Genomic DNA, 24,246 nt, shown 5'->3' with positions numbered 1-24,246 from the left:
CAGCATACAAGGCAAAGTTTCATATCCTTAAGATACTTAAGCTCATTCAAATTAATCATCGGAGTTGGTCAAGAGCATGAGCAAATAGGACTTGGAGTCCAGGAAAAGTGTTTAGTCAAGATATAAAAACTTAAATTAAAATAGAATGGCCCTTTTAAATTCATTTTTAAAAAGACAATAATCAGCGTTAACTAGATTAAGGGAGTTCAGACACTCTCACACATTTCTAGTTGAAGTGTAAATTATTTCAACATTCCTAAAAAACAATTTAGCAATGCCAGTCAAGAGTCTTAAAAATATTCATATCCTTTAACACAATGATCCTATTTCTAGGAATCTGTTCTAAAATATTATCTGAAATGTGTACAAAACTTAAGACACACATACCAAAAAGTATTGTGGAGTGATCTGTAAATAGCCTAAATACCTAAAGATGGGAGAAAGAGCGTCTTAAATATAAATGTAGAAATAGAAATATAGATACATAGATATATCTAGACATGGGAGAATTAAAGTAATATATTCATCCATATGGACAAATATTAAGGAACCATGCAAGTTATGTTCATGGGAAATGTTTCTTTTTTAATTTTTCTTTAAATCTTTATTGTTCAGATTATTACAGTTGTTCCTCTTTTTCCCCCCAATAGCTTCCCTCCACCTGGTTCCCACCCCACCCTCTGCCCTACCCCCCCCCCCCCACTGTCCTCATCCATAGGTGTATGATTTTTGTCCAGTCTCTTTCTGCACTCCCACACCCCTTTCCCTCCCGAGAATAGTCAGTCCACTCCCTTTCTATGCCCCTGATTCTATTATATTCACCAGTTTATTCTGTTCATTCGATTACTTATTCACTTGATTTTTAGATTCACTTGTTGATAGATGTGTATTTGTTGTTCATAATTTGTATCTTTACCTTTTTCTTCTTCGTCGTCTTCTTAAAGGATACCTTTCAGCATTTCATATAATACTGGTTTGGTGGTGATGAACTCCTTTAGCTTTTTCTTATCTGTGAAACTCTTTATCTGACCTACAATTCTGAATGATAGCTTTGCTGGGTAAAGTAATCTTGGTTGTAGGTTCTTGGCATTCATCACTTTGAATATTTCTTGCCACTCCCTTCTGGCCTGCATAGTTTCTGTTGAGAAATCAGCTGACAGTCGTATGGGTACTCCCTTATAGGTAACTGACTGTTTTTCTCTTGCTGCTTTTAGGATTCTCTCTTTGTCTTTTGCTCTTGGCATTTTAATTATGATATGGTCTTGGTGTGGTCCTCTTTGGGTTCCTTTTGTTTGGGGTTCTCTGTGCTTCCTGGACTTGTAAGTCTATTTCTTTCACCAGATAGGGGAAGTTTTCTGTCATTATTTCTTCAAATAGGTTTTCAATATCTTGCTCTCTCTCTTCTTCTGGCACCCCCATAATTCAGATGTTGGTACACTTGAAGTTGTCCCAGAGGCTCCTTACGCTATCTTCATATTTTTGGATTCTTTTTTCTTTTTGTTTTTCTGGATGGGTGTTTTTTGCTTCTTCATATTTCAAATCTTTGACTTGATTCTTGCGGTCCTCTAGTCTGCTGTTGGGAGTCTGTATAATATTCTTTATTTCAGTCAGTGTATGCTTAATTTCTAGTTGGTCCTTCTTCATAACCTCAAGGGTCTCACTAGATTTCTTGAAGGTCTCACTAAATTTATTGGCGGTTTCTAGAAAATTCTTGAAAAACCTTATAAATGTGGTTTTGAACTCTATATCCAGTAGTTTGCTTTCCTCCATTTCTGTCATTTGTGACCTGTTTCTTTGTCTCCGCATTTTTTATGCTTCCCTGTGTTGATAGAGTGGCTTTCTGTGCTAGGTGTCCTATAGGGCCCAGTGGCTTACCCTCTGCAATTACCTGAGGTGGACACTCTTGGTGCACCCCTTTGTGGGCTTTGTGCACAGTCTTGTGGTAGTTATGCCTTGATTGTTGTAGGTATCACTGGGAGGAATTGACCTCCAGGCCAATTGGCTGTGAGAATCAGCTGTGTCTACAGTGGGAGAACTTCTGTGCTGGAGACACCCTTAGGGGCAAGATTTGCTTCAGTGGGGCTTTGGTGCTAACTGAGTCTGCCCCCTGAATGTGTCCCTTATGGATCTGAGGAGTTGTAATCTGGATGGTCCCACTCTGACCTCTGGGTACACTGGCTCTTGGATCTCTAAGGAGGTGCTAATTTAGCCTCTGCCTGAGGCTACCCAGCAGGAGCTATGGAGAGATCTGCAGATTCCTCTTCTTTGTTTGGGGTTTGGAGGTGCCCAGATGAGGCCCAGCTGTGATGCAATGCAAGCTGCTATGGGGCCTTGGGCCTTCTTTTGGATGTTCTGTGTCTCTCTGACCCAGCTGCAGTTTGTTAGGTAATTTTAGATTGCAAAGGGCCAGGCCATTCATATGCAAAAGCCTCTGGGCACAGCTTTGGTGGGGCAGGGTCTCAGGGAATCAACAGGGCAGAGCAAACAGCTATGGCTGCTCCTCAGCCCTGCCCTAAGAGTCTCCAGGTCTCAGTGTCCTGTGGTAATCGCTGCAAGCACCTCTGAGAGAAAGCCGCCCTCAAGTTCCGACCGATGCCAGACAGTCCAGTTTCTCCCCATATGTCCCCAGAGACTCGCCCAGAACTGGAGTTCAGAGCAGTTGGGAGCTTGTGTCTCCCTCCCGATTGAAAAAGACAACTGCGTCCTCAATTGCCAGCCCTTTCCATATGCGCTGCATCCTCAGTTGCCAGCCCTTTCCACATACGCCTCCGTACCTCTGCACTTTACTTCTGCACCTCCTGAGTCTCAGTGTGCTTTTCTCTTTTCTTCTAGTTGTAGAATTTCCACTCAGCCAGCCTTCCTGTGGTTCTGGGTGATGTCCATTTTGTCTCTTAGTTGTATTTTTGAAGTGGTTGTGCGAGGCAGCAATTTCTGGTGTTTACCTATGCCGCCATCTTGGTTCCTCCCCATGGGAAATGTTTAATGACATGAAACTATACTTATGTGAAATACCACTTTGCAATATACAAATTTATTTATATAAAGATTATTTAGAGGATTGCCCACTAAAACAACCAAAAGGAAATATACCCAAATGTGAGCAATGGTTAGCTCTGGTTGATGGGACTAGTATATTCTAAATCTTCTCTAAAAAGTATGTATTTCTTTTGTAATCAAGGGAAAAATTTCATTGTACAAGTACCACTTTTAGTTATACAGTGGGGCCTTGACTTACGAGTTTAATTCGTTTCGTGACCGAGCTCGTAACTCAAATTACTCGTATGTCAAATCATTAAAGTGAACGAGTGAGACACGTGATGCTGGGCTGATGTTATGGCGTTCACTGTGACGTTCGCTGCGCCAACTAGTGGTGGGGTATCTGAAGCTGATTCGTAATCCGAATTTTAGCTCGCAACTCAAAGCAAAAAATCAGCCGAGAGACGGCTCATATCTCGAAAAACTCGTTAGTCTGGACACTCGTAAATCAAGGCCCCACTGTACTGTTTAATGTAAGGAAATGTAAATGAGCAGTTTACTTAAATAAAGAAATGATCATCAATTTTCATTATAAAATAAGGATTTATTTAAAAGGGTAGAAAATCCACTGATTTATTTAAGAAATGGGGAGAATGGTCTCCATGGAGTAAACAGAGATACAGTTAATATTTCCACCCTTCAGAGGTGCTCTGATCATCAGAGGACCAGACAGTAAGTTGACTGGGGAATTGTTCCAGGACTAGAATTTGAAAGAGAAGTCTCCTTTATTGACACACATGTTCCAGTTCCCAAAGCCTGGAGAAATTCCATATGCCATAGAGATGAGGTCTCAAGACTATGCCCATTATGGAAACAAAAAAAAATTTAAATTTGCTGCTGAAACAAAATGGGCCCCATCTGGCTAACATTTGGAGATTTGTTTTCAGTCCACATCACTACAAACACACTTGACAGTTCCCAGAGTAATTGGCAGTTCTGTCCAAGCCCAAATAAAACTAAAGCAGCAATTCTGTGTGGAACAAAAGGAGACCCGATGCTCCGGAGGCTTAGATTGAGTGTTTTGAGATACACTGTTAATACAGCACTTTAATAAATAAATGCATAAGGAAGTAAATAAGAAATGGGCTTATTATACAAAGGCTGTTAACTATTCAAATTCTTAGGAGAAATTTAAGACTACACGTGTGATGTGAGTGACAAGTGTTGCAGGCCAGCCTCAAGGGAGAGCAGTGTGAATGAATCATGGTGTTGGAAAGAGGTTAGCTATGGTGAACCTCCCTTTCAGAGCAAGCTAGATGGGAATGCAGTAGATGAGAATTCGGTTTGGAATTGCAGAAGCCTAGATGGGGGTGGGGACCCCTGGGCTATGAGACCAGAACCAGGAAAATCTCATAGGCAGTGTCTAAAAACCAAAGGTGAGGTAAGGAGATTAAAAGAATGTGTGAATAAGAGCCTATCCAAAGAAGGCAGGCCAAGGGGTCAATCCAGGGATTAAGGGGTGAACTCCATGAAAATGCAAATCATGGCAGGAAATTGAAGGCAAGGGTTTGGGAGGGCAGATTGAAGGTCAAGGTGTGGCTGTAGATGCCAATGTCTGGGATAATCCTGGTGGAGAGTGAACTGGTTGGGAGGTTAGTGGGCATTAAAATACAGAGTCTGGGCTTTTTTAAAAAAAGAAGAAAATGGTTCCATGTAAAGGGAATGACACCAGTAATGACATGGAGGAGACAAAAGAAAAATCATAGTAAAGATAATGGTAAATGTGACCCTACGTTCATTCAGTCAGCTAAAACTATTTGGGGGGAATGCATGCTCCATGCCAAGCACTGTGCAGAGACCCAACATAAGCAATCATGCCCTTCCCTGTTGGAGAAAGTAATATACAAGTAAATAAATGCACAACTCCACCCTGATAGAGACTATCCTGTATAATAAAAGCCTAATATGCTAAGTGTCCGGTCATTCAGTCGTCCATTCAACCAATCAAAGCGTAATATGCTAATGATATGCTAAGACCGCTCAACTGCTCACTATGTCATGCTCTGACCATCAGGGTGCAGACGCTCAACACAGGAGCTGCCCCCTGGTGGTCAATGTGCTCCCACAAGGGGAGCACTACTCAGCCAGAAGCCAGTCTCATGGCTGGCGAGTGTGGCAGCGGTGGTAGGAGCCTCTCCTGCCTCCATGGCAGTGCTAAGGATGCCCAACTGACAGGGATTGGGCCTAAACCAGCAGTCGGACATCCCCCAAGGGGTCCCCGACTGGAGAGGGTGCACCAGGCCACTAGTATAATATAAAATACCACAAGAAAGTGATGGAGGGAGCATTTGTTGGGTAGCCAGGGGAGGCTTCTCTGAGGTGGTGTCTGATGAGTTTTTCTGGCAGAGAGAATGTTTTGCACAAAGACCTTGAGATCAAAAACCAAAAGGAGAGAAAGAATAAGAAAAGCAAGGCCAAAACCTTGGCATATTAGAGCAATCTCCTCTGAATTTAAATCACACTTCCCATCAGAAAAATTTCTGAGCAGGCACCCTCCATGTTTGCATTTATTTACTTATAGATTATGTACATGTATTATTACACTCATTTCCATTATAAGGCACATTCAAAAATGGACATTTTAAAGCATGAGATGAAAAGTAAAGTGAAAGTTCTAATCCTTTCTTCTTCCTGTATCACTGTGGATGGGCATGCCTACCCAGAGGGAACTCACTCCCCTTCCACAGCGTTGGAGGAATTAGAAGGATCAAGGTGGAGCCCAGTGACCAAAAGGGCAAGTCCAGAGTTCATCTCGGGGAACTGCCCTCTGGCCTCAGAAGCCATGGCAAGGAGCTGCGATTTTATTGCAGTCTGTGGGAGTCCCTAAAGAGTTGGAGCAGCAGACACTCCCCAGCTTGTCTTCAAAAGATCACTCCTCTGCGGTGTGGAGACTGGATCAGACAGGGGCAAAAGCAGAATCAGGGAGATCACGCAGGAGACGACTGAAGATCCAGATGAGAGAAGAGAGCAGCTTAAACTGGGCCAGTCCCAATCGGGATAGGGTAAATGACACATCCATACATGTTTTGGGGATAAAAGGGACATAGCCAACTAGTGGGTGGGGTGTGAGGGGGAGGGAGGCTTCCAAACCTCTCACTTGGAAAATGCCTATGGGATGTTCCAGTGGAATTGTCTAGCAGGCAAATGTGAAGCAGTTTAGGACAGGAATATAAATGAGGGCATCCTCAGCATAGAGGTGATGAAAGCCTCGGGGAGATTTAAGCAATCTGGGAGGAGTATAGAAAGGAAAAGGACCCAGTTCAAGAATCAACCCAGAGAGCAGCGAGAGATGAAAGAAACCCAGGAAGTGTAGAGGTCACAGATAGCAAGAGAATGTCCGAGAAAGAGTCAGGGCATGGATGGGATTCGGCAGCCAGATCAAGAAGATGCGTACGGAAAAGTATCCATCCATTTGGGCAACTTGGAAAGGGCAATTTTTTTTAAAAATATATTTTATTGGTTTTTCACAGAGAGGAAGGGAGAGAGATAGAAAGTTAGAAACATCGATCAGCTGCCTCCTGCACATCTCCCACTGGGGATGTGCCCGCAACCGCAGGCTGACGCTCTATCCACTGAGCCAAACCGGTTTCGGCGGAAAGGGAAATTTTAATGGAGTTTTAGGGGCAAGGTGCAAACAGGAGTGGGTGGAGACATGCTGGGAAGGAAAGAATGAGGAAGGAAACAGCATATGTAGAAAGCTGTTGTAAAAGCCTGGCGCTGAATGGGCTGGTAATGGAGGAAGTATGGAGATGGTTTAAAATGGAAACCCCAGAGCATGTTTGTAAGTTGTTGGGATGATGCAATAGAGAGTGAAAATAGTAAGCAGATGAGAGAGAAAAGTCACTGCATGCAGACCCAGATCAAGTAGGAGACTGGATGGTGGAAAGATGTGTTAGTGCTTTTTGATGGCTTTTCATCTTTTTCGGTGAAATAAGAGGTGAGGCCATCAGCTAAAAGTGGGTTGGGAAAAGGAGGGGTAGAATGTGGGAGGTTTGAGGAAAGAGAATGTCTGAGATGAAATCCTTAGAGAAAGGAACCATGAACTTACTAGAGAAGAATAGCAGGATCATCAGGCTAATGAGGAACATTCATTTGGGATCTGAGATGATAGATTTAAAGTAAAATGGAAATATGCTTTTTCTCCAGCAATGATCAGCTGTTCAAGTGCTACACTGAACTCTTTTTTTTTGGGGGGGGGGGGCGGCTCAGTGGTAATGAAATGGTAAAAGATTTCAAGGATGCAGGAGCAGATCTGTGTTTGAGATGATAGAGGGTAAAGATGCAGACCAAAAGGAGAGATTTAAAATGCTGAAGAAAAGTTTGCACATAGGAAACCTGATTTGAGAAACATAAAGATGCTCTTTTGAGCCCAGAGGGGAAAAAAAGTTATTTTCTGAACGAAGAAGATGATGGATTTGTGCATCTTTGCACAAGAACCCTCTGCTTTTCCTCCCAGCCCCAACAGATGCTCTGCTATTCCCCCTTGCAAACAAGGACACAAGCTCATTTATCACAAGGCTGGCCAAGGCTAAGGCAGACAGACAACCAAGCAAGGGGAGAGAGGCTGTGGCCAGGACCGCGTTTACACGAGGCTCTGTGCGTAAGGCGTGCAATGCTAGGTGGCACCGGGAGAGTATTAGCTTAAGCGTGAGATGAATTTTTATCACAGCTTATGCACTACCAGTGGACTCACACTCCTGCACCGAAGCCTCGTAAATGTTCCTCTGAGATTAATGTGATTAACGTAAGAGGAGAGGCTCGAAGGTGAAGAGTCCTTGAGAACTGACACGTCTTCTGGAGACTTTTACAAGCACGACTTTTATTGATGCCTTGGGACCACTGAGTGTAAAAGTCCAGCCAAATTCTAAACTTTGCCTCCCCAAATACTCTCCCTACCTCCATTTGAATTCATTCTTCCCCTTAAGAGCTATCCATTATAACAATCTATAGGACCCCTCATTTAAACAATTCCTTACACACAGCTCATTAAGTGATTGCATATGATTTTGTAAACACATTGAATGTGACAGTCCCATTCACTATTGAAAAATTAGAAAGTTATTACCCTTATACTTGGCTAATTGATATACACCACTCTCCACATACACTGTACTTCTTTTTACATAAGCTTTTTTAAAGAAATTAAAATTGGCATAAGAAATATTTTCTTGGCTTATTTAACTCTTGGTTTATCACATGTATTGTATTGTACCTCCTTCAGGTTACACAAGCCAGGCTGTCCTATAACGAAGCACGTCAATTTTACTACTGTAGTGAACATTCCTTCACAGTCAGCCAGATGTTCTGCATCAGTCAGGGAAATTGAAAAAAAAAGAAAGACTTTAGAAAATGGTTAACGAAATAACTCTATTCCTGGGGGAAGAGAGGTATGCAGTTCCTCTGAAATGTCTGCTAATCCAATAGTGGTTTAGGTTCTTTTCTTAAATAATCAATGCACGAGGGAAATTTTTTTCTTTTTCCCTTGACATGATTATGAATGGTGTGTGACTACTTATAAACACTGGGCACTGAACTATTAGAATAAACAGCACCTCTTTTCAAGCAAGTTGAAAGTGTGGTAGTTAAAAGCTCAGGGTCTTTTTTATTATTATTATTAGTTAAGGTATTATAAATGTGTCCTCATCGCCCCATTAACCCCCAACCTCCCCCCCACACACAAACTCATGCTCCCATCCCCCTGTTGTCCATGTCCATTGGTTTGGCTTATATACATGTATACAAGTCCTTCGGTTGATCTCTTCCCCTTACCCCCGCCCTCCCCTACTTTCCTTCTGGGGATTGATAGCCTGATCGCTGTTTCTCAGTCTTTGGGTCTGTCCCTGTTCATCCGTCTATGTTGTTCTCTATAATCCACAAATGAGTGAGATCATGTGGTATTTATCTTTCTCTGACTGGCTTATTTCACTTAAAGCTCGGGGTCTTGGTTAAAATCCTGATTCTCCCACTTACAAGTTCTTTTATTTAAGTCCTCTGCATCTCATCTTCTCTACCTGCCATGTACAGAAAATACTAGTACGCACTTCACAGAGATTTGGTGAGATTTAGAAGATATAATACATGTAAAATTCTTGGAACAGTGACTGGCACATAGTAAGTGTTCAATAAATGGTAGCTAATATTGCACTTCCTCTGCAAGAACCTCCCCTCCCCCCCCCCCCAAAAAAAAAGAATGACAAAGGCTCCATCTCTTGAGAATGAGCTTTATTTTCCCAACAGCCAAAATTTTTCCAGGCCCAGGTCCTATTATAAAAAGAGACCACTCCATGAATATACTCTAAAAACATCCCAAGAGAAACTTCTAAAAATGTTTTGAGCAGAGGCTGTGTCACTAATATGTGAGTAGTCATTCAAAATTAACACTCATTTCAAAATATAAATTCCAGGGTTTTAAGCTAAAAAATCATAGCAATTTAAATATCTCAATACTAGACATATCAAGAAGGAGAACAGTGGCACTACCTGCTTTTTTCAGAACCCTGAAAGTTGCATGTAGATTGGCCGACTTTGGGTTCTAAGAACACATTATCCTCTTCAAAGTCCTTGCAAGCCTATGGAGTGATCTCTTTTTTTTTTTTTTAATTCAGCAAACAAACATTTCCTAGAGTCTAATTATTTTCAATAGATTTTTGCATTTTATACTATTTTCAATATAATGTGGGGCTCCTATTGAAGACCAATCTGAAGGGAATGGGACTTTTTTTTAAGTCCCCTGTCAAATACAGACTCACTTGATGCCTCACCCAGGGCCTGGAAGTTCCCGCTACAGTGCCCCTGCAGCCAGCCCACATTGCTCATGCTGAATGCATGTCCCTTTCTTCACAATCTTTTCTCAGAGCTAATGGGAAGCAGTAGAATATCCCCCGCTCTAGTGCTGGTCTCACTAAATAGTGCCCAGACCTTAGTGCATGCAGGACACCCTGGAGAGTTTATTCAAATGCAAGTTTCCAGGGCTTCTGTGGAACTTGCAAATGGTACTCACTGGGGTGAGCCTGGGACTCTGCATCTTTGACAAGTGATCCAGGCGACTCTGAGGCAGAAGGTGTGACAGACTGCTTTTACAGAAGCACCAGAGGAAGACAAAGGTAACTGGCATCCAGTTGGCTTGGCTTGGTTCCTATCTCCACCACGGACATGCTCTGGTAATCTGAATAAGTTGGTTGACCTCTCTGTAGCTCAGTCTTCATCTATAATCCAGGAACTAATCCATCTGCCTCATAGGGTTGCTAGGAAGGGGAAATGAGATGATACATTTAATTAAACACCCAGCAGAGCACCTGGCACAGAGTAAATACCCCAAACAGCACCTATACAAGCATTACTTCCTAAATTCCTAGGCTGTGGTTCAATCACCTGCTTAGTTTTCTCTTTCTGGGTCTGTAACAATTTAGATATCTCTGTGGCTCTGCTCTGAATTGTTTTCCATTTTCACTTTCTTTGTAAGAACTGAATGCTATGGCCCATGTCTGATCAGGGCCCAGGTAGCTCATTATAATCCTATGTGTGTGTCTAATTATTCCCTAAATGGGCACACCTCATTGCACGCTTTCATTTCAGCATCTCATTAGAGTGCTCCATTTGCCCACCTTGTTATTCCCCATCCCTCCACCAATGTCCCTTTTTTGCTGCTCCTTCTTTCAGTCCTCACATCTTTTTATGTCCATTTCTTTATGCAGAGTATTAAATCCTTCCTTTTATGCTTCTCATTATTCCCTCCTTTCTGCACAGCTCATTACATCCTTCCATCTGTGAACCTCATTATGCCACTCCATTTTTATCTCATTACATCCTCATCATGCACATATTATTAGCTCCTCCATTCATGCATAGCACTGCATTCTTTCTCTCTCCTTCTTATCACAACCTGCCCTTTCCACCCTCCCCATTTAATGCTTCCATTTATAAATCGCATTACATCCCCTTAAATGCCTGTACCATTACACCCATCCATTTATGCATCTCATTACACCATTACCCATGCACATTTCTATGTGCATTTCTATTTGTACATCTCATTAGGGCCCCATCAGACATGCACATGTCATTATTCCCCTTTCAAATAGTCACGTTGCATTACATCTTGTTATGTTTGCATCTCATTACATTCCATACCCCTAGGTTTGACAACACACTAACAAAAACAGACAGATAAGTATGTCACTTGCTTTTAGAAAATGAAATATGTTTCTCGGGCACCTAACATCAATGTTTCTTAAACAAGTCATTCATTTCAGAAAGATTTACATATATTTCTCTAGCTAGGAAACAAAAAAAAACCCAGTATATTTTGTATGCATAAAAAGGAGCTTCTTAGTTTGCTTTGGTCAAATCATCATCATTATCGCTGTTTTTTATTATTTCTTTACAGTTACTGTAATTACCCATGAATTGATTTGGGGCAAAAACTCTCTGAGGGAGATAGCTGAGGAATCACTGTCATTTTACAGATTGAGCAGTGCATTGAAAACACTGAGAAGTTAAGATGTTTCCCAAGAACTCTAGTGAATGATGGTGGCAGGGTACAAACTCAGATCTTCTGGTTCTGAAACCTACCTTCTTTACTCCATACCACTCTGCAGGGTGGGGGCGGGGAATAATCTTATTCCTAAGTGTTACTTCTGCTGTTTAACCGGTTCTACAGCACTTCCCTAGGATACAATGGGATGTCAGTGGACTGTAGGACTGGTTTGTTTTCTAAAACAAAACAATAGAATGTATTCCAAACACGACATTTCATGCTTATCTGTCTCCCAGTTTGGAGATCTAGATTAAAGGAGGCCTTAATATGGCACTTCCCCTCCCCACAACAGGAATAAATGCAAAAATCAGGAGAAAGACGAGGTCCTTTAATGACCTTCACCCCCAAGGCAAAATAAAGGGTCTCCTCCACAAGGGGGCGTGTGTAAGGAACACCCCAACACACGCAGAGTCTTTCTTCCTCACAGATTCAGCCCCTGCCAGCCTCCTTGCTTCCCTGCACTGTGTTCTCTAACTCACTTTTATTTTTATTAAATTCAGACATAGTTGACAAATTCAGAAAAGTAAAGGCAGGTGATACCCATTCCCACCACAAGATAGAAGAGGTGCTTACCTTTCTTCCATATCACTTCAAATATTTCTCTTTACAAACAGAAAGAAGATGTTGTGAATACGCTCCTGAGGTTGGTATTAGTTCCCTGAGTGTTTTGGGGTTTTACATGTGTGTTATTACACTTTGTGTATCTTTTGCAATATGCTTTCTGAACTTAAGATTATCTTTTAAAAATATATCTGTTCATACATGTAGAGTTAGCTCATTCATTTTAGCATCTATTAAATTTTCCGTTGCGTAAATAGGCCATAGTTCACTTTATCCATTTCTCTACTAAGGGGTAGTTCTACTTACTATGTCTGCCTTGATCACTATTACTTCACCAGTGCTTAGGGTTATGCTCTATCTGTTGAATGACTAAGTGAGACTTTTGAAGTTCCCACAGCATGCAGAGCAATGCCTTCTCTTTAAGTCCATGGTAAAGTCATGGTAGTTTGATCCCCTCTGTAACTGCTCCAAGCAGTAAACACATCAATAAAAGAATAGTTCTTAAAGTAAAACTAGACCGTGGCCAAATGTTGGCATGTACTAGTGTATTAAAATAATTGTACCTGAAAAGGGTGGTCTGATTCCCAGGACCTGGAATACTTCTTATGATAGCAAAAGGCAATAAAAATGGAGAGAAATGCAACAATTGCTATAGAAGGGTGGTTGATTTTTCTCATGGTTTAAGAAGCAATGCTTTAAGAAGTCACTGGAGACTGCTGCAAGCCCCTAATGCAATCAGACAAATACGTCTGTGGTCACCAAAAAGATGGCCTGTTTCAGACATGGGAAAGGGTTGTTGGATGGAAATTCTCCCAGAAACTTCAAAGCCGAGAAAGCCCTTTCATTATGATGTGGAAAAGAAATTCTTCATGCTGTGCTGGTGGGAATGTAAATTGGACAGCCATTTTGGAAAGCAATTTATCAGAACCTAGTGAAGTTAAGGATATGCATAATGTTGCATTTTTAATGTCTCATGCAAACAAGGCTTCTGGAGCAAAGCAGATCATTATTATCATTTACAGCAAATCACCTCACTGGTTTCCCTTTGCCTCCGTTGCCTAGGACAACACTAGGAGAACCAAATATCATCCTACACATTCTAGGGCCTATACTGTAGTTAGGGAACCCTGAAAATATGAATCTGGGGTGTTTAAATAAGGGATGGACAGCTGTCCCCACTCTTCTGGGAGAAGGGAAGAAAGATCTTTGCTCCTTGGGAAAGATACTGGTTTCCTGCTGTGACCCTTTTGGATGCACCTAAAATCTTCCCAAGAAGAGGGTAAGACGATTGTCCCCAGCTTGACAACCAGGGATGTCTCCCAACCTGGGTCTCAGCCCCACCCTGAAAGGTAAACTCATACTCTGGGAAGGGAAATCTCTCAAGATGGTCTCTCACTTCTAATCAGTCATAAATGAACTTTGAAAGCTTGTTCTCTTAGCCCAGGTCCAACATTTCAGTAAAATTTGCTCAGAAAACCCAAACTGTGCAGAAACATAAAAATATTTCCTTTACAGCCTTCTACCTCCCTATGACCCACTCTGGGATGATTATTCCAAAAAAATTCTTGCTCACATCCACAAGGGGACAGGTATGAGGTTACCCATTGTTGGCATGGTCCGTGTAAGTGAAAAGGTGGAAGCACCCGTGGGCCCATCACTAGGGAATGGTTAGGTAAAATGTGGTGGGTGGTGGATGGTGGGTGGTGAGTGGTGGATGCACACTGTGAAATCACTTTGTAGCGGTAGAGGCAACTAAATACACATACAACACCATGTAGAGATGTTGAGTGAAACAAGCAAGAAATAAAATGCAGCCTATGGCATAGCATCATTTGGGAAAATGAAAAATACACTAAATGTTGCTCATATTTTTCAAGAGTATATGTCTGTTCAAAGACACATATCAAACTCAAAAGAGTGAGAACATATGTAAAGGGGCGATGGGAGGGGCAGTCTGGGAATGAGAGCAGTATCAGGGATAAAGGGAAAAAATAAGACAAGGGAGGGACCTTGCCCCCAACAAAATAGCCTCCAGAGCTGAGGAGCAGAACCTCACTAACTGGTTTTCAAAGGAAGACAAAGAGCCCTGGCCAGTGTTGGCCTGCAGATCGAAGGGTTGACAATTCAATACCCATCAAGAGCACAGACCTCAGTTGCAGGTTCCCTAGGCCGGTAGGGGCATGTGCAGGACGCAACCAGTCAATGTGTCTCTCTCACGTCAATCTCTCTCTCTCTCTCTCTCTCTCTCTATATATATATATATATATATATATATATATATATATATATCCCCTTCCTCCCTTCTACTCTCTCTAGAAATCAGTGGGGAAAAATATCCTCAGGTGAGGATTTTTTTAAAAAAAGGAAAGCCCCTCCAATGAGCTCTTCCACATCAGCACCCTGTGATCTAGCACCACACAGTAGTGCATAATTGTACTAGATGCTCAATACATGGTTGCTAAATGCAGGTGGCCATCATCAATTAGAAAAAAAATCACTGCAATTCTTTGCTTTCCATGTGAAAGGAGATCCTGTGGGTGCTGGCTTTCACTGCCAACAGTCCTGGTGATTACATTTTACTGCCGTCACCACTATAGAAATGTCAGCGCTTTCTTAACATTTTGAGAACTGGTAATCATCTTTTGTCCTTGCTTCCACTTTGATTTTTTTAAAAAAATGCTTTGCTGAATTTAGTGGGCTAAAATATTTTAATTGCATTTATAAAATACATTTATTCAACTTTACTCAATGTGCCACCTTTATTTTCTAATCAATTCATATGCTTTTATTTGCTTTTCTATAAATGACTTTATATAAACTCTTGCCATGTTTACTGCCAACATTCTGTGACGAGATTATTTTTTCATGATCCTTAGATGAGTGTGAAAATTTGACTTTTTGAACCAAGTCAAATAATCTATCACATTGGTTGTTTCTTAAATAAAAGCATTCTTTAGAACTGCTCTCTGAAATGAATGAAACAAAGATGAGTGCCTTCTTCCAGCCACTCAGAGCCAGACCAACAGTCAGAATTGCCAGGACTTGCCAAGAAACAACCCAGTGCTTCCCAACATACAGGGACTCCAAGGACAGGAAGATAGTCATGTCTATGTCGTGATCTCCAGTAAAAGTAAGAAGCTTGCTACACTGACCTCATCTACTCATGTGTGCCTAGAGTTATCTTACTAGTTTGGAATAGAAAAGGGGAGACAGTGCAATACTGAACCACACTGAATTCTTCCAGATCAGCACCCGTGGTGCCTCTGCTGAGAGTCTGTCTCCCACCTGTTGTCCCACCCTCCCTCACACATAGCCCAGCCTTCTGCCAAGTTTCAGAAAAGGCCCAACGAGTTCAATTTTCACACTTCACTTCTCCCTTCCATATTGCACAATCTGGAACAATAACATCTCTGATTTTTAAGAATGGAATTTTTGCTCTTGCAACCAGATTATATATGTTGTCATATGAAACCTATTGTAGTCCGGCCCATGAGGGCTGACAAATCCCACAAATACCAATTAATGGAGACAGATCAGCCAGCCCCACATCTGTTCCCAAGGGTGTAGGATTAATTTCCCAGTCGGTGAATATCGGAAAACCTGGGGGAGCTTTTTTAGAAATGCAGGTTCCCGGCCTGAACACGGGCATATAGGGCTAGGTTTCCAGGAGTGGAATCCGTATCTGGTGTTTTTAACAACTTTCCCTGGACTCCTGAGCACTGGCGATCTGGAAAAGCTGAGAGTCTTGAGAGCATGAAATCAACATGCTATCATGATGAAGTCAGACCAACATTTTTCTTCAATTACTAACATTTTATTCTAAAAACTTGCTTCATAAAATTAAATAAAATGGATTCCTATAATACACATAGAGATGCTGCTACATATTTTTTAAAAGAAATGTGTTCTGAAAGAGCTTTATGGTCATAGTTGAATAGACATCAAAAAAAAATGAAACCCTAAACCCTATGTTTCATATAAATTAGAGATAAAGTCTATGTGTCTCAATTAGTAAAAATTTATAAAAATTTATTGAACAACTAGTATTGGCACAGTGCTATGCTAAGTATTTTCCAAAGCTACAAAATAAGTCAGTCTCCTTGCTAAAGAGCTTTAATCCAGTTGAGGGCCAAAAGATTCATGCCAAAATAAGTTTAATAACAATCACAACCAAATACTAATAATGGTATATTTCAATTTTCCTCCATGAGGAGTAGTGTGGACCCAATGAATTGCGTTCTCACTTCCTTGGAATACAAGACTGTGTCTCCTTCATCTATTTGTCCTTGGTTCCTGACACCAGTTACTGTAAATGAATTGAATTGAATTGTATCATTTTTCAGAAATTGAAATAAATTTAAAAATTAAATTGTAGCATAAATATTTTTTAAAGTTCCCTTCTATTCTTTTTTAAAAATATATTTATATTGATTTCAGAGAGGAAGGGAGAGGGAGAGAGATAGAAACATCAATGATGAAAAAGAATCATTGATTGGTTGCCTTTTGCACACCCCCTGCTAGGGATTAAGCCCACAACCCAGGTATGTGCTCTGATCAGGAATTGCACCATGACTTCCTGGTTCATGGGTCAATGCTCAACCACTGAGCCATGCCAGTCAGGCCATAAATATTCTTTAGAGACCTTTGGTTAGTATATTCATTCAGTCTACAGTGTTTCTTATAAGACACTATGCCTACAAAATGTAGGACAATACAAATAATATGAAGATGAATAATATAGAAATGAATCATTCATTTTCTTCCCACAATAAATGTACTTCACACCCTGGACTCCCTATAATTAGAATGTGTGCACTGGAAATAGCCATAATCCCCTGCTATTATGTGAAAATATTGGGGATTATTTATACTAAAAAAAAACAAAAAAAAAAACCCTCTCCTTTATGTTTCTTAAACACATACTTAAAGTATGTGCCCAGAATTGATCCTATTAATCACAGGCACACAGAGCACATGAGGCAATCCTATGTTTGTATCTGTGCAAAAATAACTTTAGAACAGAATTTAAATGTGCCAGGATCTAAACTTCTTCCAGATGTATGCTTTCACTGACTTTTGGAAAATTGCTTCTCAGTGCCCTCTCACAGTACACAGACCACATTATAACATCCAGCGGCCACTTTGCACTTTTATGGAATCCATCGCGCTGACTCATGCTGTCACTGTCATCAAAATAATGTTGTAAATACCCTCTCATCTTTCCATGCTGCCTGGCTGATTTTTCCCTGAGGAGGCTTCACACGGGACTTTTTATGTAGTTTCCCAAATTCCTGCTCTCATTAATGATTTTCTTCTAAAACTGGTTAAAAACATTATTTTCCCTCCAGGGGCTTTTACCCCTCTTGAATTAGATGGTGTTTATTAGAAAAATCCTACTTAATGGCATGCTTGCTATGGTTACATATATTTTTCTTTAAGTCAGCAGAAATAATTTGGACTTCAAAATTCTTCGGGTTTTATTGAGGCCTGATTTGAAGTGCTCTGGGAAGAGCGTGTCCCCTCTAAGCAAAATCATTATCTTCATGGAGAATTGGCCAACAGGGTGACCTTCCCTTCTTCGTGGCACAATCTCTGTATTGGTCCTCAATGCTGCATAACAAATAACAAAAAACCTAGAAGCTTAAAACAACACATATTTGTTATCTCACAGTTTCCTCGGGTCAGGAGTCTGCTTGTGACTTAGCTGGGTCCTCTGCTCACGGTCTCAGAAGGCTACAAGATATTGTCTGGGCTGTGTTCTCAGTTAGAGGTTTCAATGGGGAGGATCTGCTTCCAGACTCACTCAGGTTCTTGGCAGAAACCATTTCCTGGGGTTTGTTGGAATGAAGGCCAGGATTTCTTGCTGGCTATTGGCTGAAGGCTACCTTTAGGTCCTGGAAGGCCACCCACAGTTCCCTGCCATGGGGCCCTGTCCATCGGTCATTCACAACTTGGCAGTTTACCTCTTCAAGTCCAGGAGGAGGGTCTCCCTTTGCATCTAGCAAGACAGGTTGGGGTATGTGTGTGTGTGTGTGTGTGTGTGTGTGTGTGTGTGTGTGTGTGTGTGTGTACATTATGACAATCATAGGATTGATGTCCTATCACTTTTGCCATAATATTCTTGTTTAGAAGAAGTCACAGGTCCCTCCCACACTTCAGAGCAGGGGACTCTCCAAAGGGATGAACACAATTATTAGGGGGAGGGGTGTCACTCTAGGGTCTGTCCATTGCAATCCCATTGAAATGAAGTACTTAGAGAATGACTGACTCTACTTAGATATGAATGACTTTTATTACTCTTCTGGAGTCTAGCTGTCTTAAAGGAAGTTTGCAATTCTCTAATCAAGTCCATCTTAGTTCTCTTGTCTTGAAAAAAGAGGGAAGTTGTGTAGAAATTCTTGGGCAATGCCTGGGGAAGCGACAGGACCCAGGAGGGTAAAGAAGATTAAGTAGAGAAATAATGACCTCGAGGCTATTAAGAGATCAAATTTTCAAGCATTTAGGTATCACTGGCTGATGGTTTGTTTGCTTGTTTTGTGGTTTATTTTGCTTTGATTTCCCACCAATATTTAGAATTGCTTGCATTTCCTCCATCTCTCCATTCAAGGTGGCTGTTCTGCCGACTTCAACAGTTTACAGAACCGTCTCTCTTCTTCACTAGTTCTCTCTGCATGACACCTAACCCCTCTGAAGAGGGAGGATCTGTAACTGCATGCTTTTGACTTCAGAATGTGAACACTGGGATGGAGCTTGCCATCTGCCTTAAACTTCTTAAATAACTCTTTACCAAGACAAATGTGGTTTATAGGTAACAACCTGGGACATTTCTGGTCTCAGGACAGGAAAAATAAAGGAACCCTTAAGTATTAAATACTTTGTTTGCTAACAGTGTTTGTGGTGAATGAAAAATTGAACTCTAATTGTGTGGGAAAATAGGGAAGTGATTTGCATGCCAATGGCCAAGTACAGACTTCAGAGACTTAGCAGTTTTGAAACTGGTATTTATGAACATCTGTTTTTCCTCCATAAATTTTAATATGGATTTCATCCTTTGAAACCTACAAAACTCCCAGGTGCTTCTTCGGTCTTTATCTTGGGAACATGGTTTTAAGAAAATAATGTTTAAGCCTCCTTTTTTTCATTAAACACATTTGAAGTCACTTTTGTTGAAACAACATTCTGTATATACAGTGCCTGATGGAATGCCTAAAATATGGTATTAAATGTTAGCAACTTGAAATGCTGTGTTCAGCATGTGGAGCCTCCAAAGCGTCCAATCCAAGCGCATGAGCTGTAATAATCCTAATAAAGGATGTTTGGAAAGTATTCATTTCTAGTCCCAGGTTATACCTTTCATTATTCCGCATGTATTTCTGTAATGCTTGCTTCTGTGACAGGCACTTTTAGGTGCTGAGTTTGCAACAGCCAATTCAACAGACAAAACCTCTGCCCTCGTTGGGTTTATGTTAAAGTGAGTGTGAATGTTCTCTAAAAAGAAGTCCTTTTAAAACTCTCACTATACTGTTTGTATAGTCTATCCATAAACTTTTCACTGGGCCTGCAAACCAATGACATTAACCCATTCCTGATGTCGGACTAGAGTCTGGGAATACAACTGTGAACAAGGTAAATAAATGTCTACCCTCAATGAGCTTAGAGTCTAGCATACTTCTCACTTCTGTCAACAGATATACACCTGGGAAACCATTTGTCCTGGGAAACCTAGTGTGTCCAAGAGCTGAGGGGTGAACTGCTTATGGTGGACCTAAAATAGAGGATGATCAAGTAGATACCCATATTTCTGCCAAGTAAATTAGTAAATTAGTTAACCTTTTCTAATTAGTAAATTAGATAACCATATGGGTATCTACTTGATCATCCTCTATTTTAGGTCCACCATAAGCAGTTCACCCCTCAGCTCTTGGACACACTAGGAGATGTTACTATGGATAGGAGAGAAGAGTATGTGGGCCAGCCTGGCAGGTGTGGTTCAGTGGTTGAGCATCAACCTAGGAACCAAGAGGTCATCGGTTTGATTCCCAGTAAGGACAAAAGCTGGGGTTATGGGCTCAATCCCCAGTCGGGGGCATGCAGGAGGCAACCCATCAATGATGTTTCTCATTGGTGTTCCTATCTACCCCTCTCCCTTCCTCTCTCGCTCTAAAAATCAATAAACATATTTTTTAAAAGAGTGTGTGGGCCAGTGGAAAAGAAATAAAATCACAGCTCAACAGAGGATAAACACATAAGTTGGCTGGGCACGTGCAAGGCTAGCAAGAACATTAATTCCCTCTTAGGAAAGCAACCTTTTAAGAGTGCAGCTCTGGCCGTCCTGTAGCAAAGGATACACGTCATTTACATAATAGCAAAACCTCAAGAGTACAGTAGAGCTATTTAATTTGGTTAGGCTAATCATTTTCCATCCATTCACAGTGTAATGGCAACTCTCTCCTCTGCCTCTTAAATAGGGACACACTGGCACAATGCCACAGGACACATAAAACATGGTCAGTCTTCTTGGTGTGTCAATTCTACTCAACCATTTGGAGGGGGAAAGGTTAACTAATTTACTGATATGTAATTTAAGACATTATTTCCCATTAAAACCAATAAAGTCATATTAGAGAATAGATTGTAAAATTTGCATAGACTTTTAAGATAAAGCCTACAACTAAAGCAATACTGGGGCCAAGGGCTGAAGGATTAAGCCCTTCTTCATGTTTTCCACCAATCTCCTGAAAACCAACCTAATAAAAATAATTTTTTGATAGGGATCATTGATTCTCAAGTTCATGTCAAGGGTAACTAAAAGACAAATCCCCTAATAGTGTTCCTTTTAACCACACTGCCACCTGGATATCCCTTCTTTTTAGAAATTCTGGCACTGTGTCTAGATGCAATAACATTCTGGGTACTTCAGGCTCTGACCCCTCACCACTTACCCTGGGGCCCGTGCCCACTGCATTTAAGACACTCCCGGAAGAGTTTGAGATGCTGTTCTTTTCCACAGTGAGGGGAGAGGGGTCTTCTCAACACTCTCTCCTCATTCTTAGCACTGAGATTGAGCATTGGCCATCCTGTGTCCAAGGCCCCCTTTCCAGTTTCAGGATGCCCTGCAGCAGGCAGATCTGCTGATGTTCCCTGTGCTTTGTGTTCCTGGAACAGGATCTGGACCAGGTACAGCTCCATCTGGAAGAAGTGAGGTTCTTTGACGTGTTTGGCTTCAGCGAAGCAGCGGGAGCATGGCAATGCTTCATGTGCAACAACCCTGAAAAAGCAGCCGGTGAGAGACACCCCCTTACTGCTCCAGATCATGTGTGCCCCTGGGGATTGACAGGGACCTGTGAGCCCCCCTGTTCTAGTTGGTCCTCTTCTTGCATAAACATCCTCAGTTGTAATAACGCGCAGAGGTGTGCCTGATGGCCACTGCTTAGTTCTGAGAAAGTCATCTCATCAAAGTGGGAGTGAGGAAAAGAGCTGCTGAAAGGGAGAGACACATTAACCAGAAATGAGTGAGAGAAACAATACCTTATATGTATAGCTGCCAAGAAAGCAGTACTGGCCACTTCGCCCTGGAACCATTCTTCCTTTCCACACAAATGACCATGAGGGTTCGAGGGAAAAGGAGCATTCTGTCCAGAGCCTCAAAAAAATGAGAGAGCACTTAATGAATGAATGAGCACACAGACCATGTCATCTTCCAGTCATCCCTTACACTTTGCTTTACAGTTAAACCGTGTAAAAAAAAAAAAAGTTAAACACTTAAAGAGAAAGGACTTATTTGAGGAGTAACTTCATGACTGGTTATTCTTTCCCTTCCTTCCTGCTGCCCAAGGAATTTAGTCTACTTCCCTGCCCTAAAAATAATAATTGTTTGTGAATATGAGCCAAGCTCTGTGTTAAACATGTCAGATACTTCATTTAATCTTCACAGTAATCTTATGAGGTTAGTGCTAATATTATCTCTGTTTTTACTGGTGGTGAAACTGAGGCATGGAGCAACTTGGTAGGAACTCCAACCTGCCTCCAGAGCCCACAGTCTTTTCAAAAATATATATTTTACTGATTTTTCACAGAGAGGAAGGGAGAGAGATAGAGAGTTAGAAACATCGATGAGAGAGGAACATCCATCAGCTGCCTCCTGCACACCTCCCACTGGGGATGTGCCCGCAACCAAGGTACATGCCCTTGACCGGAATCAAACCTGGGACCCTTCAGTCCGCAGGCCGACACTCTATCCACTGAGCCAAAACAGTTAGGGCCAGAGCCCATAGTCTTAACCATTTCACCCTTCTGTCCCCTGGTTATACTGGTCCCAATCTGACCAGTAGATATTGGGTGGTAATAAGCCTATGTTCAAAAGTGATGCTGGCCTCGGAATATGTCATCAGTGATTTGCCCTCGGAGAGGACACAGTTCTCAACACGAGCACTGCTCAGGAACTGTGATGCAGACCAAGGAAACAGTGTAAAAACACTATTGAGCCCGGCCGGTGTGGCTCAGTGGTTGAATGTTGATGCATGCACCAAAAAGTCACAGGTTCGATTCCTGGTCAGAGCACATGCCCAGGTTGTGGGCTCGCTCTCCAGTGGGGAGTGTGCAGGAGGCAGCCAACTGATGTTTCTCTCTCATCGATGTTTCTGTCTCTCTCTAAAAAATCAAGGAAAAAGCAAAACCACTGTTGAGCACAAAGCCACTTTGTGCATGAGCCATCCTCGAGAAAGCCATTGATTATACCACCTGTACCTGTGCCTTTAATTTTAGAATTTTTGCAGCTTAGAGATTACCCAGTGTGGCAAGTTGATCCTCTTGCAAACTGCCAAAATGTTGAGGCTGAATAGGGAAAAAAAAATGTGTTTATTTGGCCAGATGGAGATGTGAGGGGATTTCAGAGAAGCACCAATTAAAATGTATTACCCCATGGAAAAGGGGTGGATGGAAGAGGTTGGCAGATAAGGACGCAGCCTTGGTGAGGCAGATGGTTGGCTGGTTAGTCAGGATTGAGCTGATCCAGAGTGAACACCGCAACTTTTAAAAAGTTAATTTGAGCAAATGAGGAATTGGGGAATTGAATGTCTCCATTGTAAACATTTCTAATTTCACCTAGGAAAAGAGTTTAAAAGAAATGTTGAGAACATAGTGAAGTATGGTGCGTATCATAGATGGTTCTGAGCAGCCTTTCAGAATTTTCATTCCAAGCGAGCTGGGTTCTTGTTCAATAAACAGTTCATCGTATCTGGCCCAGGGAGGCCTTGGGAAAGGGATGGAAAGTTAAAAATACAAAGTGTTCCTATAATATATGTTTTCTCAAATTCACTGCCATGCACTTGAAAAGAATTATTTTGCACATTCTTTCTTATTTGTGTTTCTCACAGTTAAATATAGACTGAGAACATATAGCAATAAAAATTCAAACAAGGCCAATATTTTATAGCAAAACATATTGAATCAAAATGTTTGGCCCTGAGAACTTCAGTGTGCTTGGATTTCTTTGCTCATTTCCTTTTGCTACATGAAAGGGGGTTTGCGTCGGGGAGAAGTCCTATTTTAAACTCAATTCTCACCAAAAGCTCTTGAATCCCTGAAAAGTTTACATGGTTGTTGATCTTATCTTATTTTTATATAAGCATATAAATTATATATTTAATCTAAGTGAAAGGTCTAACAAAATACTGATGGTACATATATTACTCATGGATATAATATTTGCATTCATATCCTGCTATAATTGTAAGTTTAAAGATGATCAAGACATAGGAATACATGTTTTGTAATTTGTTATGTATGTCTGGCATAGTAATTGCATCTCATTTTTCATTTATGTAATGCACGTTTATTGAGTTGGTTGAATCCCTCCTACAGGCCACATGTTGAATAATGAATAAGTACAATATCTATGCTCCAAATGGAGACATAATCCAGTTAGGACTAGAAGACACAGATAGAAAAATCTAGCATACTTCCTAGTATATTTTTAGCACACAATAAACACTTGTTGAGTAAGTGAATGAAAGAATGAATGAATATTTAGAAATGGCAAAGCCAAAGCCTTGAATATTAAAGTCTGATGTTTCAAGATTGTAATTATGTGTTAAGTATGTCAAATACATCAC

The 24,246-nt window shown here is 41.2% G+C and overlaps 1 protein-coding gene across 3 annotated transcripts in view; it reads left to right on the top strand.

Moving 5' to 3' along the window:
* Window positions 1-24,246, top strand: part of VEPH1 (ventricular zone expressed PH domain containing 1) — a 208,360-nt gene that overhangs the window by 163,361 nt on the left and 20,753 nt on the right. For all 3 annotated transcript variants that reach the window (XM_059686883.1, XM_059686885.1, XM_059686884.1), the window contains exon 12: window positions 21,299-21,416. In XM_059686883.1, the coding sequence (XP_059542866.1) occupies window positions 21,299-21,416 (118 nt within the window). The remainder of the gene's footprint in view (window positions 1-21,298; window positions 21,417-24,246) is intronic.

Source organism: Myotis daubentonii, chromosome 3 (genome assembly GCF_963259705.1).
Source record: "Myotis daubentonii chromosome 3, mMyoDau2.1, whole genome shotgun sequence".
Classification (NCBI taxonomy): domain Eukaryota; kingdom Metazoa; phylum Chordata; class Mammalia; order Chiroptera; family Vespertilionidae; genus Myotis; species Myotis daubentonii.
Note: the sequence above shows the minus strand (reverse complement) of the source record. Positions and strands in the feature narration are given on the sequence as shown.